The 14,791-nt window shown below is 43.1% G+C and overlaps 2 protein-coding genes across 2 annotated transcripts; one reads left to right on the top strand and one right to left on the bottom strand.

The window, feature by feature from the left end:
• LOC130560183 (protein FAM181A-like) lies at positions 1-8,561 on the top strand. The gene has a single exon (XM_057343788.1). It carries the CDS (start codon positions 7,819-7,821, stop codon positions 8,551-8,553), a length of 735 nt encoding a protein of 244 aa, XP_057199771.1. The 5' UTR covers positions 1-7,818; the 3' UTR covers positions 8,554-8,561.
• An 815-nt stretch (positions 8,562-9,376) lies between these two features.
• Positions 9,377-13,302, bottom strand: asb2b (ankyrin repeat and SOCS box containing 2b). The gene is made up of 8 exons (XM_057343784.1): positions 13,188-13,302; positions 12,367-12,491; positions 12,082-12,237; positions 11,750-11,995; positions 11,437-11,608; positions 10,074-10,638; positions 9,702-9,855; positions 9,377-9,579 (listed from the first exon to the last, which is right to left on the bottom strand). Exons 1-8 carry the CDS (start codon positions 13,298-13,300, stop codon positions 9,383-9,385), a joined length of 1,728 nt encoding a protein of 575 aa, XP_057199767.1. The 5' UTR covers positions 13,301-13,302; the 3' UTR covers positions 9,377-9,382.
• Positions 13,303-14,791: the final 1,489 nt, after the last annotated feature.

Genomic DNA, 14,791 nt, shown 5'->3' with positions numbered 1-14,791 from the left:
AGTGACTTTTCCATTTGAACAATACAATTAATTGTATGAGCAATATCTAATATTAGGCTTTTCATTTTCATTTTACACAATGCCTCATTTTGTACCACCAATATCAGATCTGTATATATGTAACATTAGCCCCACTCAACGAAGTTAACTTGTCAACTGCTTTTGAGTGATCATTCAAAGTCTTTTAGGTATGCAGGTCTTCTGATTGGCCTGCCACTTCTCGAACAGGGAATATGGTTTGGAGTTGGGGCAGGCTATTCCACTTTTGTTTCAACAGTCTCTGTGTTGAAGTCCTTTTCAAACTCTCCGGTGACAGTTTGTATCTCTGTCTTTGCATCCTCTTTTTCTGTCTCATCCAGTTCTGGAAGACCATCACAAAGTTCCTTGCTCAATCTCAGATGCTTTCTGTTCCTTCTCAGTACTTGTCCATTTTCCACCTCAATTTCATATGATCTTTGTTCGACTGGCCTTATCACTGTAGCTTTTAGCCACCATTGTGTCTGTCCTTTCAGGGGCTGAACTCTCACTTGATCTTTGTAGCGCAGCTCTTTGAGATCTTTTGCTGACTCATTATAGTAGTGTGCTTGTCTTCGCTGCCTGTTTTTGTAGTTTCCCGCCTTAGATATTAGTCCTGGACGAAGTAAACTCTCGCACATTGGAAGTAGTGTTTTAGTGCGTCATCCCATCAGTGCCATTGCTGGGCTGCTTTCTGCATCCTGGCTTGGCGTGTTCCGGTGATCCAACATTGCTAAGTATGGATCTGACCCAGCTCTTTTCGCTTTGGCCATCAGTCTCTTTGCACTTTTCACAGCTGATTCCACTTTTCCATTACTCTGTGGATATCCTGGCGAGGAGGTTTTATGTACTGTATAAAGTTAGGATCTGCTGAATTTATTGAATTCCTCTGATGAATACTGGGGTCCATTGTCCGAAAACACTATGTCTGGAATTCCATATCTTGCAAAGTGTGCTTTCAGTTTGCATATGATAGTCTTTGACTCTGTGTTTTCCAATTGATCCACTTCCCAAAAATTGGACAGATAATCCACTGTGATCATGTAGTCTCTGTCATTACAATGAAATAAGTCTGTCCCAATCTTCTCCCATGGCCGAGTTGGCTCTTCATGTGACCTAAGGGTCTCTTTCTGTTGTTTTACATCCAAAGCTGAGCAGACACTGCATTGTTCCATAAATGTTCTCAGTTTTGCATTCATGCCTGGCCATTATACACACTCACGGGCTCTTCTTAAACATCCTTCAATGCCAATGTGAGAGGAGTGGATTCTCTGCATTATTTCCCGTCTCAATGCTGATGGTACAACAACTCGCTCTCCTCTAAAGATAATCCCATTTTGCACACTCAGTTCATTTCTAACATGGAAGTACTTGGTCACATCCATAGACAGGTGTTCCTTCCCCTCAGGCCAGCCCTGTAGTATCACTTTTTTCAAAGACTGGAGCTCAGTGTCTAATTCTGTGGCTCTCTTTATGGCTTGTGTTCTTTCCTTAGATACAGGTAAATAGGTCACCATGTTGATAGACTCTATTTCCAACTCCGATCTGCCCCTCTCCTGGTCTCTGCAATAGGCTCTGCTCAAAGTATCAGCCAGCAGTAGGTGCTTGCCTGGGCAGTATTGGAGCTTCACTTGTTACCACTGAAGACGCATGAGTATGCGTTGTAATCTTTTTGGTGCGCTTAGAAGTGGCTTGGTCATTATATTCTCCAGCGGTTTGTGGTCCGATTGCACTTCCACAGTCCGGCCTTATGTGAAGTGGTGAAATCTTTCCATCCCATACACCACCGCCAGCAATTCTTTTTCTATTTGAGCGTAACCTTTTTCCGTTTCCGTCAAAGCCCTGCTGTCATATGCAATGGGCTGTCCCTTTTGCATTAGTGCAGCCCCTAATCCGCTTTCCGATGCATCACATTGCAAAACCAGCTGCTCTGAGGGATCATAATATCTCAACACCGGGGTCTGTGAGAGAACTTCCTTGATATTCTCAAAAGCCTGTTCCTGACTGTCTGACCACTCCCATACTGTCTCTTTCTGGGTCAACTGTCACAGAGGTTCTGTGAGAGCAGAGGCATGGCTACAAAATTTGGCAAGGTAATTAACCATGCCCAGAAAACGCTAAACCCCTTTTATGTCAGTAGGCCGTGGCATCTGTGTAATGGCTGACACTTTTCCTGGGTCTACCTTAACTCCATCTGATGAGAGTAGGTGTCCTATATATGGGACCTCCTTCAGTCTCAAGCGCATTTTTTCTGGGTTCAGTTTCACATGACGTGCCCTGCACCTGTCCAGCAGCATCCTCATATTGTTGTCATGATCTTTTATTGCGTCCTCATCATTGTCTCCTTTTCCAACAACCAATATATCATCTGCAATGATTTTTACACTGGGGATTCCTTCCATCACCTGGTTAAACTGTCTTTGGAAAATTTCTGGTGCCGGGCTAATACCCATTGGCATCCGAAGCCATCGAAAACGTCCCATTGGTGTTGCAAATGTCGTGAGGAGACTTGATTTTTCCTCCAGTTGTATGTGCCAAAATCCATTTTTCACATCACAGACTGAAAAAACTCGTGCTCCGTTCAGATCTGGTAGTACATCCTCGATTGTGGGCAATGGATAATGGTGTCTCTTGAGCGCTTTGTTAAGGGGCTTTGGATCAATACACACGCGTAGCTTTCCGGAGGGTTTCTGCACTACGACCATGCTGCTGATCCAGTCGGTACTTTGTTCAACGGGTGCTATAATGCCCCCGCTTTTGAAGATCTATTAGCTCTTTTTTAAGAGGTTCATACAGAGCTGTGGGAATCCTTCTTTTGGGTAGTTTCACTGGTTCTACTTGCTCATCTATTTCCAGTTTGAGCTTTCCTTCAAATAATCCATCCCCTTCAAAGACATCAGCGTATTCCTGTTTTATTTGCTCTGTGGACCATTGTTGTGACTCCTTTGTGTTCATAGCCATGATATTGTGATGTACTACATTAATCAGCTGCATTTCTTGGCATGCTTTACTACCCAAGATTGGTTTGTATGTATCGTTCTCTACCACGATGAATTTAAGTCTGTATTCTTTTCCATTGCGTGGATTTTTTACTTGCAGCCTGCACTGTCCCAGTGGAGTCAGTGTTGTTTTGTTGTACATTAGTAAGACCTGGTTGCAAGGTTGTAATTGTATACTTTTTGTTGCATTTGCTGGGATTACATTGCATGTAGCTTCACAGTCTAACTGGAATAGAACAGCTTTTTTGTTGACCTGCAAGGTTGCATACAGAGCTGCATTCTGGTCTGGGTCACCCTTCACCATCTTAATACTGCCCCCTACCATACTCAAAGTTATGCTCAGTACCTCATCCTCGCTTTCTGAATCCATATCCATTTGCTCCATTGCCATAACTGTTTTTTTTCTGCTGGACCGCATGCTCTTGCACACTGCTGCAAAGTGGTTGTTTTTTCCACACACTTTACACTTTTGTCCAAATGCCGGGCATTTTTCCTTTTTCTTTTCATGTTTCCGGCCGCAGTATCTGCACTGTATGATGCCACAATCCCATGAGGACTCTGCTTTCTCTCTCTGTCTTTCCCTTGTCGACATCGCATGTAGTGTCGCTGATGTCTGTGTCTCTATAACTTTGGCTCGCTGTCTCGACAGCTCTGCAGCACTTCCTATCTGTAATTCAATTCAATTCAATTCAATTTTATTTATATAGCGCTTTTCACAATGTGCATTGTTCCAAAGCAGCTTTACAGGAGCAAATAAGAAAAACACAGAAAGGTAAAACACAGCACAGTGCATGGTGTTTATAGACCAAGCAAGATCATTATAATAAATAATATCTAATAAATAAATGAATAAATAAATAATCTGTAAGCACTTTTCCAGACTGAGGTCAGACTCTCTAAGTAGGCGCTCTCTTAGCTGTGAGTCCCACTTCCCACACACAATTCTGTCTCTAATAAGGGAGTCTGTTATCACCCCAAAATTGCACGTCGCTGCCATTGGCCTTAATTCAGTTATATATTTATCCAAACTTTCCTCTTGGCCCTGGTTTCGAATAAAAAATTGTATCTTTCAACAGTTTCATTCTTTTTCGGGTCACAAAATCCATCCAGTTTTGTTATCACTTCCTCCATCAATAAACCCTCTATGTCCTGTCCGACTCCAAGAGTTTTGCACACTTCGCGTCTTTTTTCTCCAATTAGGTAATGTAGCAGTTTTATTTTATATTCATCTGTTTTGTCTCCCATCGTCAGATCTACATATAAACTGAATTCTTCCTTCCATCTTTTCCATACAAGTGCCAAATTGCAGTCATCAAAGTCTATTTTTCCTGGCGGTTTTAATGCACTCTCCATCCTTCTGATGATAGCGCTCAGTCATTTACTCACTGCGAAAACTGTGTGGGTGTGTGCAGATCGGAGCTGAAGCAACCAGTCAGATGCTCTCTTATGAGCAGCGGTTAAATCCACATTCGCGTGTTTCTCGCTTTGGTGCATCGACGAAATGGCTGTTACCCGTCGTTTGTGCTCATCATGTGCCGCTATTTACTGCTGCCACCATGATTCAATATGTTATATCTGGAAATATCCAAGAACAGACGGCGAGTTCACAACATACTCCATGCCCTTTATTTCAATAACGACTTCCGGGTTTTCCCTTATTTTTCATAATACAAATTCGTAGTAACAGTCTTAGGACTTTAACAACACACATATTGTTACACCCGCAAAGACTAAAAATGGCAAGAGGAAAGAAGATTTCTGAAGACATCAGGAAGAAGGTGGTGACAGGCAGCCCATCAGTCTGGGGAAGGCACAAGACAGAGGGATGGGAAAAGGAAGCCTCATAAAGCACAGACGCTGTCCTCTGCCTTTTCTGGGAAAAGATTCAAAGCTTTGAGAGTGTGTGGAGAACAGCGCCATCTGTTGGTTAATAAAAGAATACAGCAGTGGCCTCTAGAAGAAGCTCCGTCGAATGAAGCAATCGCCAGATGAAATTTGGATCAATTCAATTTGAATGTTATGTGCTAAACTTAAGATTAAATAACACAAGTGTGTTTGTGTGAATTTGTCCATATAATAAAGTAGTAAGTTACTCATTCAAGTTCTCAACACAAGCTCTGACGCCTTAATTCAAATGTCATCTCCATCCACCATAAGACAACTCAACTACAACCGAAGGCCATTTAGCACGACCTCGACTTGCACACCTCTCTGACAGCATCTATGGCACATGTACATGCATCTGCAGATGAAAATTGAACAGACGTGACATTTAAGGGAGGGTTTCTAGAAGGACGCAAAACTTTGCCATAGAGCATTTAGACAAACCAGAGGTTTTGGGGAAAACCATTCTCTGGACAGATGAATCCAAAGTAGATTGATTTGGTCAAAATCGAATGTTTGAGCCAACACTAAATTCCAAGAAAAGAGCCGACAAATTCACACACACCACCAGTGAACCATGGTGGTGGAAATGTGATGGTTTGGGACAGCTCTTTTGCCTCCGGGCCTGAGTGACTCCAGATTGTCCAGGGAAAATTGAATTCTCAGGCCTATCAACAAATTCTTGATGAGAATTTCCTGCCATCAGTCAGGGAGCTACATGCTAAATTAGTTTTTAAACTTGACTTAAACTAAAAATAAATGAAAATGTACATTACAGGTTTTAGAATGAAGTGTGTTTTCTGTAAAGCTGCTTTGAAATGAAAAGCACTGTACGAATAAATGTCAATTAAATTGTGGCAAAATGGCTCAATAGCATTTCTAAAACTGGAACAAAGCAGCCCTCATGCTATAGTTCATGTTTGAAACATCCCTACACCTATAAAGAAACCACAGTCTTTTAAAGCCCAACAGAAAGTCAACACATCATATTTGGTCAGATTAATCTAAAGGCCTTTGCGATGTAAAGCCTTGAAGTTTTGGTGGTCTGATCAAATTCAATGTTCTGATGTGAGTGTCGAGCATCTCCAGTGAATCTGTGAGGGACAGACTACGATTCAAGAGGTGTCATCATCATACAGGCTACACATACATGACATATACCCAAGTTTATTAGATCCATGTCACACCTGTCATGATCTTACGTACCCAGCACAAATGCTTTTAAAACAGTCTACAATTTTAATAATACAATGTAGAACTGAAGATGTCAAGTTTACAGATGTCAGCATACAGTATATGCAGCCGGTGAAGATTACAACCCTGTAGTGCGTGACCATTGATATTTCATGTAATCGCTGTTTTGATTCCATGACGTCACGAAAAAAAAAAAATTAGGACTTATTTTGAGGTTTTCACTTGAATTAGTGGAATGAAGATTTTCTGTGAATAAAAAATCATACTTAGAGATTTTAATTTGAGTGTTTTTCATTCTTTTAATGTCATTGGGATCACAACACATGAGAGGTGTCCTCATTGAGAGAATCTGATATGTTTTGTGATAAATCTTCCTCACATTGTCTCCAGGGCTTTATCATCACCATCCTCTTTTTTGGCTGCTTTTCTAACAGAAGGACAGACACTAGATGAGCAACAGTATCGTCATTTAAAAACATGTATTGTGTGATGACGTTAAAGACTTTGTCAAAAGAATTTGTCATTCTGCATTGGTTTGGCGTTGCGTGTCACAGGACGGCAAGATTGTGCGCGACCGCATACAGAAACATTTCAGGGATATTGGCATCTGGATCATGACAGATCCGTTTCCCCCCTTCAGTTTTTACTCTGCAGTCCAGACAACAGGTCTTCCCGTGTAAACGTCTCGTGACGCGTGGGGGGGGATGTGAGGTGACCGCACGGGGCGATAGGTAGCCCTGCAGAGCTCAATTAGCATTTCACAAGACCCTTTTCCCTTTTCTTTGGCGACCTTCCCCGCGGTGCTCGTGCTTTTGCCGGGATGGTCCTGTTTCTGGCCCTTGTTGCCGTTGGCAGGGTGACAGTATTCGAGTGTGCAAACTTGTGCTATTGTCCCCGAGCCAGAAGGAGCCATGGAGACTCCACTAATATGACACAGGAAAATGTTTGCTGATGGCGATTCTATGGGCTTTGTCTAACTCTTTCTCTTTCATGACGACTCGATTTAAGTCTCCAAATGTTTGACTACAAATGCAAGAGTGCTATCCAGCTCCTCCGCCTTTGTCCCGCGAGGTTTGAATGAGTAATTCAGCTTTTGTGTCGCTCGATTGAGGGGGCAAACAGAAAGACAAGATTCTTGAGCGCTCAAGCCCCCTTTCCATGGTTATGCGCACATCTCCTCAGCGCCCCCTCCCCCGTCCCATCCCGCTCCTTCTCACATCACTTCTAAGGTAGAGAACTTAAGATCGCATGCAGTCGCTAAAGTGAATCTTTAAGAGGCATGCAGTGAGGCATATCTGACCGTCCAAAAACAGATTTTGTCTGGATAGGAGAACCGAAGGACGCTTCTACTAAGAAATATTGCCCTTTATTTTCCCTAGAGGATTTCCATGACAACAATTTGGGATGGCAAAGAATTCAGCACCGGGGATCTCGGTGGCTCACTGGGGTGCATTGTGAGCAAAGTGAGGTCGCTGATTGGTTCAAGGAAAGCACCATAACTGCAGCAAGTCTCAATTCATTCAGCTTCTTTGAGGACTTCAGACGAGCTGGACATCACTTCAACAGCTTCTGTCGTGGACTGGAGACGCTACTACTGACAATTCTGTGGACAACTGGAGCGTTTCTATGGCTGAGAGACTCTTCAACGAGGAAGGAGTATTGATGAAAATACCTGCAACGCGTTTTTAATGCAGGTCAGTGTATGCATAGTTATTGAACGGATGAGATGGCGAACTCTGACAGCGAGGTGAAAACACTTCTGAACTTCGTCAATTTGGCATCGAGCGACATCAAGGCCGCGCTTGACAGATCGGCGCCCTGCAGACGCTCCGTCGACCACCGAAAATACCTGCAGAAACAACTCAAGCGATTCTCACAGAAATACACGAAGATCCCGCGTTGTCATTCACACAGAACGAGCGAGCCGCCCAAAATACCTGAGGATAAAGCGCCCGGAAATCTGCGTCGCTTGACTGACGCCAGGGATGGGAATTCTGACGAGGATTTGTCTCCGCACTGTGAGGACGAAGCGCGCGCGGGTCAAGTGCCCATGCGCAACAGGCAGCTTCCGGCGTCCTTCTGGAAGGAACCGCAGTCCTCCTCGGGCAGCCGAGAACGCTTCGTTAAACATCCGCTAAATAACGGCGAGAGAATAAAGATGATTTACGACGACGTGAAACCAAACCCGCTGCTGTCCGGCGACGTGGAGCCGCTGAGGAGTGTGGTGTGCGCGTGCTGCTGCGCGCTTCAGTACCGCGGGAATCACTCGCTTCACGGGCGCGTTCTCGCGCCCCACACTGACGCGGCGGCGTACAGGAACAAAATTTACGGGACAAATATCGAAATATCGCACAACATTATCGATGGATTACACGGCAATAGCACGCATGTGGTTGTCAAGCCGATTCCCACGAAACCCGCGGTATCGGCATCAATTTTCAGCGTGTTCGGATTCATTTAATTTTCCTGTCAGAGACATTCGAGAGGATTCACTAATGTATACATAGCGCTCACGTTAACACTGATAGATCATCTCATGCACACGAATGGGCCGTTTTTAAGCACTTAAAATACAACTGTATTTGTAGCCATTTGGTTTGAACTTCTACGATTGTTTACATAGTTTGTTTTTGTAAGAGTTAGCAAAGCATTGCCTAAAATGTGGCATCAGGCCGGTGCATTTTCCATAACAATGTATAAACATCGTTGCTGTATGTTATTCCACTGAGATGTAGAGATTTATTTATGGTTTTTGTAGATGTTTTTCTATGACACCAATAATCCAGTTCATTAAAATGATCGAATAATTGACGGCTCATGAGAGGATCTTTGTGTATGACAAACAACAAAACTACATCCTAGTCAAGATGAGGAGAAAATCCTTCACATTTGTGTTGATCAGTCACATGTCCAGTGTGTTTTTAACGTAGATGAGCTTAAAATAAAACTCAACATTATAAGTTATAAAACAGTTCAGTATAAATAATAAAGCTAAAAAATACAAAGCAGCACAAACATGTCATGGGTCCAGCACTTAAAGGGACAGGTCACCCAAAAATGAAAATTCTGTCATTTTCCTACTATGGGAGTCAATGGGGTCCAAGATCTGTTTGGTTACAATCATTCTTCCCAATATCGTTCTCTGTGTTCATCAGAACAAAGACATTTCTACAGATTTGCAACAGCTGGAAGGTGAGTAAATGATGAAAATGAATATTTATTTTTGGGTGAAGTATCCCATGTCTTGCTCTTATATTAAGTCTTATTTCAATATTAATTCTTGTTTAAATTCAGATCCAGACATCTGTGTCTATGTGTCCATGAGAAGAACGTGAAACTTGTGCGCTGGATCGTGTAGGTTGTAGAGCACACACGTAACGCAACATTGGGTTGGGAAGTGGCAGTGTGTTTACAGAGGAAAGACGTTGAGAACCCATCTGCTCTCGGATCTTCAGCCGACTGAGGTGCATCAGCGGCCGGGGCGATGCTGAAACACACAATATCATCACAATCACAATACATCATTCCTACTGTAACAAGAAGTGAATTGAACATTAATGAAACCATTGGACGATTAAAGACTGGATGTTTATTATAAATGACACTCACATGTTTTCTCTTTAATGGTGAGCCACTCGTGATTCCTCTGCAGAAGATCTGTGATCCGACTACACATCTGAACATTTCCTACATAATCCAAGAGTAAATGAATGACAGCGCCGGCTCTTTGACTCCAGGACGACGAGCACATCCATTCACAAAACTGAGAGTAAAAAAGAAGTTTGTCAAGAAGAGACGAGTCCAATCGCTCACGCTACACGTAATAAGACATGAAAGCAAAAGCATGTTTGGCGTGATGTCTCAGAATCTGGCCCTCCTCCTCGACGGTGACAGATATCAGCCGAGGGTGAGGATGCTTACCTGAACTTTGTTAAGTAAACTTCATTTGATAAGAAGTAATACTGAATATTAGCGTAATACCTTTACGGTTGGTTTGGTGCAGACAAGACTTCTTTGGCTTGTGTTGACTGGTGTAAAGTGAACCGGAGGCCAATTGTGGTCCGTGTGACATTGATCACATTTAAAACAGCTCTGAGCATCACAGCCGTTGTCCAGCAGATAGTGCAGAACATTCAGATGTGAAGCGTACAGCAAGACTCCTGGAAAATCACTGCCCGGGTCTGACGGACGAGCGTTGACGTCTGCTCCGTGTTCTACGAGTAAAGCCACGCTCTTCAAACATCCGCGACGTACAGCGAGCAGCAGCGGGCTGAAGGGATCCGTGTTGGGATCGGCTCCGGCGTTCAGCAGCATTGCAGCCGTCTGCGTGTTCCCGGCGGCGATGGCGCAGTACAGGGCGGTGACGCGCCGGTCTGGGAACACAGATGAACGTTCATCAGAGAGTCTGGTGTTGACGTTGCAGCCTGATTCAATCAGTAATCTGACGATGTCCCGCCGGTCGTGCTCCGCTGCCACGTGCAGGGGTGAGATGCCGCTCTGGCGAACCTTTGCCCGGCTGCTGATGGGCATCAATAGGGACACGATCCTAGAAGGAACATCACAACAACCTTCTGAACGTTTCTTTTCATTTGGATGAAGTTTACTGTCAACATTATACAGATGAATGGATTAACTGGTGTAGTTTCTGAGCTGTCAGACCGCATATGACATCAGCACACTTCACTGGGTTCACTTTCAAAATAATCACAAACAAACACAAATATTTCATATCATGCCAATTAATATAATCAATATCATTTGAAGTAGATTGAGATTACGGTCTCTTTTGAAACTACATTACCCAGAAACCCATCCATGGTAAATCATACAGTGTGTGTTAGTAACACAGCAGTGGTTTTTGACCTTGTGGGGATAGTTCCTCCATGAGGAAAAAACAAACTAAATGATGTTTACTTGAAATGTTTGTGTGATGGGTCAGTTTAGTGATAGAGTGACGGTTGCAGGATGAAAAGTCCCCATTAAACGTGTGTGTCAGACGAATGCTTAGTGTGTGTGTGTGTGTGTGTGTGTGTGTTCATGTTTGTATATCCCGGTGGGGACCTAAACCTGAATGCACACCAACACATGGGGACTCGTGTCACCGTGGGGACCAAAATTGAGGTCCTCATGGGCACAAAAGCTTATAAATTGTACAGAACAATATTTTTTACAAATCTAAAAATGCAAATAGTGTTCTATGATCTTTAGGTTTAGGGGTTGGGTTAGGGATAGGGGATAGAATATACAGTTTGTACAGTATAAAAAACATTGCGCCTATGGACTGTCCCCACGGAGATAATAAAACATAAGTGTGTGTGTGTGTGTGTGTCAGACGAATGCTTACTGAGTGTGTCCGTGCTGTGTGGCCACGTGTAGAGGCAGAAGTCCTTCACGTGATGTTGTGTTGGCATCAGCGTGATGTTGCAGTAAAACCTTCAAGGCATCTGTGTGTCCGTGTCTACACGCTTCGCTGAGAGCGGTGTTTCCATCACACGACTGAAGATTCACACCAGCACCTGCACAACACACACAACACATCTACAGCTGATCTTTCTACTGCTGAAACCTTCCAGGAATAACTCAAATAACGAAACATTCACAGGCGGTTTATAATGTTCTGCTTGTCCCTTGATGAATAGTCTGATCAATATCAGTACCGTTTCTGATCAGACAGGTAAGAGTTGGTGTCCGTCCGTGTCGTGCCGCCTCTATTAAAGGCGTGATGTCATCAGCGTCACGGGCGTCTATAGATGCTCCGGCCGTCATGAGCGTCTCGCAGAGCTCGGTGTCGTCTCGTCTCACAGTCTCGTGTAGAGCTGTCCGGCCTCGGTGACATCGCTGGTTTACTGACGCCCCAAACGCCAGGAGAAGCTTCACAGAGCGGACACACTCCTGCTCACACGCTGAAAAACATCATCACCGTGAAACACAAATACACCGCACGCATGATCTCATGACGCATCTGAACAGTGTGATGTGCTGAATGAACCTTTATAAAGCGGCGTCTCTTTGTTTTTGTTGCAGATGTCAGGATCCGCTCCGGCTTCTAGAAGAAACCTCACACAGTCCAAGTGTCCAGCATGAACGGCCAGCAGGAGAGGCGTCTGTTCGTGCAGCGTGCGCTTATCTACACACGTGTGCCGAGCTGATCATGTAATAACGGGTCATTATTTCACAGGATTACTGTAAATGACCAATCACGGTGAATCATGCAGGAACTCAACCTGTTTGACAACTTTGAATTCTTCAGAAGGATTTGTGGATGTGTTTTTACCTCTCAGCAGAGCCTGAAGAGCATCGGCGTGTCCGCGATGAGCCGCTACGTGAAGATCCGTCCAGTCCTCGGATTCACACGCTGATGACGTCACGTCATCCGCTGCTCGCACTGCACAGATCAATCTGCACGAGAGTAAAACATCCCAATCAAAAACACACAGATCTCGCCTTCTCTAACTGTGCTTTTGCATTCAGTTCACATTTGTTTGTATAGAGCTCTTCACAAAGATTTTCTTTCAACGAAAATGTACCCTGTTTTTTGTGTAGTGTAGTGTAGTAACCATGGTTTTTTGGTGCATTGATTACTTAGGGCAAAACCATGGGTTTACTACAGTAACCATCGTTTACTATGATTTTTACAAAAAACGTGGTTTTCAAATACATGGTTATTTTGTGATAACCATTGTTTTACTACAGTAACCATGTTTTTTCGGTTTTAACTGTAGTAAAACCATGGTAAATTTTCGTAAGGGTAGTTCTGTTCATATCTTGCTGCATTTAAGCAGTTTTGTGTGTTTGTCCTTAATTTAGTAGATCTCATTCTCCAAACTAAAATTCAAATGTCATTGTGTTTGTCTGTGTGGTTAAGAGTCAAAGCGGTGACAACTGACCGTCCACAATAAACAAACACAGAAAAGCGTCACATGTAAATCACGAGCCGAATTAAAATCACAGGCGAACGTTCATTTTAAACCGGCCGTGAGAAATCGCACATACCGTGTAAAAGCAGACCAGGTTTGTTTACTGTTGGACGGTCAGCGTTACCACTAATAATACGACGTGCGGTAATAATAATAAAAGAGTGAATGAAAGACTCACTGTGTGTCCTCGCGGTTTGCAGCTCGCTCATTTGATGTTGTTTTCCACGAGTTTCGTTTCGTGTTATTTGATCGAAATAAAGAGAAATATTCCGCGTAACTGAATCGTGTCATTGTGTTTATTGTGTCGCGCAGCGCGTGCAGAGACAAAGGGACGACGATGAAGAGTCGCGCGAGCGCTCAGCTGTCCGTGGGTTAATTTTAGCTTTGCCTGACATTACCATATTTGACTACCCCACTCACAACCCACTCAACCGGCTTGAGGTTTCTGGATGTGATCTATATTGTCATGACAGAATTCTGCTGAGGTGTCAAAAGTTCCTGATAACAGGGAAACGCGCTGAATTTAAGAAGCGACCGGACCGGTTCTGTGTGTGACGGACTCCACATGTCTGCTCTCTCATTCCACAATAAACATGCTTTTAAAAGAGAGGGGGGAGGGGGCTATCAGCTGTTTCATGCATGTGTACGTAGATCAGTTCACACTTGTTCATGTCACAGATCAATGACGCTTGATAACGTGAGTTATAATAATTTGAGTTATAATTACTTGATTTATCAGTAATAACAGGTTTATATCATTCAGTCATATGTCGGACAATTGCACTGTATTTCAGTTATTTTCCAGTTTTCAATGTAAACATCACTGAGTGTGAGACTCTGAGCTCCAGCTGAAGCGCTGACTGAAGCCTTTTATGGACAATACAGCTCTTCATTCACACACATACTGTACAAACTGTATATTTTATCCCCTAACCCAACCCCTAAACCTAAACATCATAGAAACTTTTTGCATTTTTAGATTTTTTAAAAATATCGTTCTGTACAATTTATAAGCTTTTTTGCCCATGAGGACCTCAATTTTGGTCCCCACGGTGACACGAGTCCCCATGTGTTGGTGTGCTTTCAGGTTTAGGTCCCTGTAAATGGGCATGTAAAAACATGTCTACGCGCACACACGCACACACATTTTATATCAGGCTTATGATATATTCTATCCCCTAACCCTTAATCTAATAATCACACAAACATGTGCCCTCTATTACAATTAAAGAAAAACACTGTTTGAGCGGATTATGAGCCTTTTTATTTAGTGAGGACCAGTCAAATGTCCTCACAAGTGGGTTCACACGTATTTCACTGTGGTACTGAGGACATTTGGTATGAAGGTATTTTTCATACATTTGGCCCTCACAAATATATCTTAACCTGTACACACACACACTTTTTATAAGCTGTTTCCCTCAAATGTCCCCACGAGGTCAAAAATGACTGCTATTAGCCTACTATTTTTATGGGGACATAGGTCCACGAAAACTACAGTTAAAACACAAAAACTTGGGATACTGTAGTAAAACTATAGTTACCTAAAAAACATGGTTTTGAAAAAACACAGATAAAACACGGTTACTAGAGTAAACCCATGGTTTGGCCAATAGTAATCAATCCACCAACAAAAAAACGGATTAATTTTTGTAAGGCGGACACCCTACCTACCGAAAATAACCATCGAGGGTTCATCAAATCATCATTTAAGTAAAAAAACATTCATCCGCGTGTTTTTGAAAGATTACACGTGCTCTCGGTGTTGGGTTACTCATCATT

The sequence above is a fragment of the Triplophysa rosa genome, linkage group LG10, assembly GCF_024868665.1.
Source record: "Triplophysa rosa linkage group LG10, Trosa_1v2, whole genome shotgun sequence".
In the NCBI taxonomy this organism is placed as follows: Eukaryota; Metazoa; Chordata; class Actinopteri; order Cypriniformes; family Nemacheilidae; genus Triplophysa; species Triplophysa rosa.
This window is presented reverse-complemented; position numbering and strand designations above follow the sequence as displayed.

Bases quoted from the DNA above. Each gene is read 5' to 3' on its own strand.
- LOC130560183 (XM_057343788.1), top strand. From the start codon at position 7,819: ATGGCGAACTCTGACAGCGAGGTGAAAACACTTCTGAACTTCGTCAAT.
- asb2b (XM_057343784.1), bottom strand. From the start codon at position 13,300: ATGACACGATTCAGTTACGCGGAATATTTCTCTTTATTTCGATCAAAT. The intron at 12,492-13,187 runs GTGAGTCTTTCA...ACTCTCGTGCAG, and splicing joins GCAAACCGCGAGGACACACA to ATTGATCTGTGCAGTGCGAG. The intron at 9,856-10,073 runs GTATTACGCTAA...TTTTACTCTCAG, and splicing joins GCACCAAACCAACCGTAAAG to TTTTGTGAATGGATGTGCTC.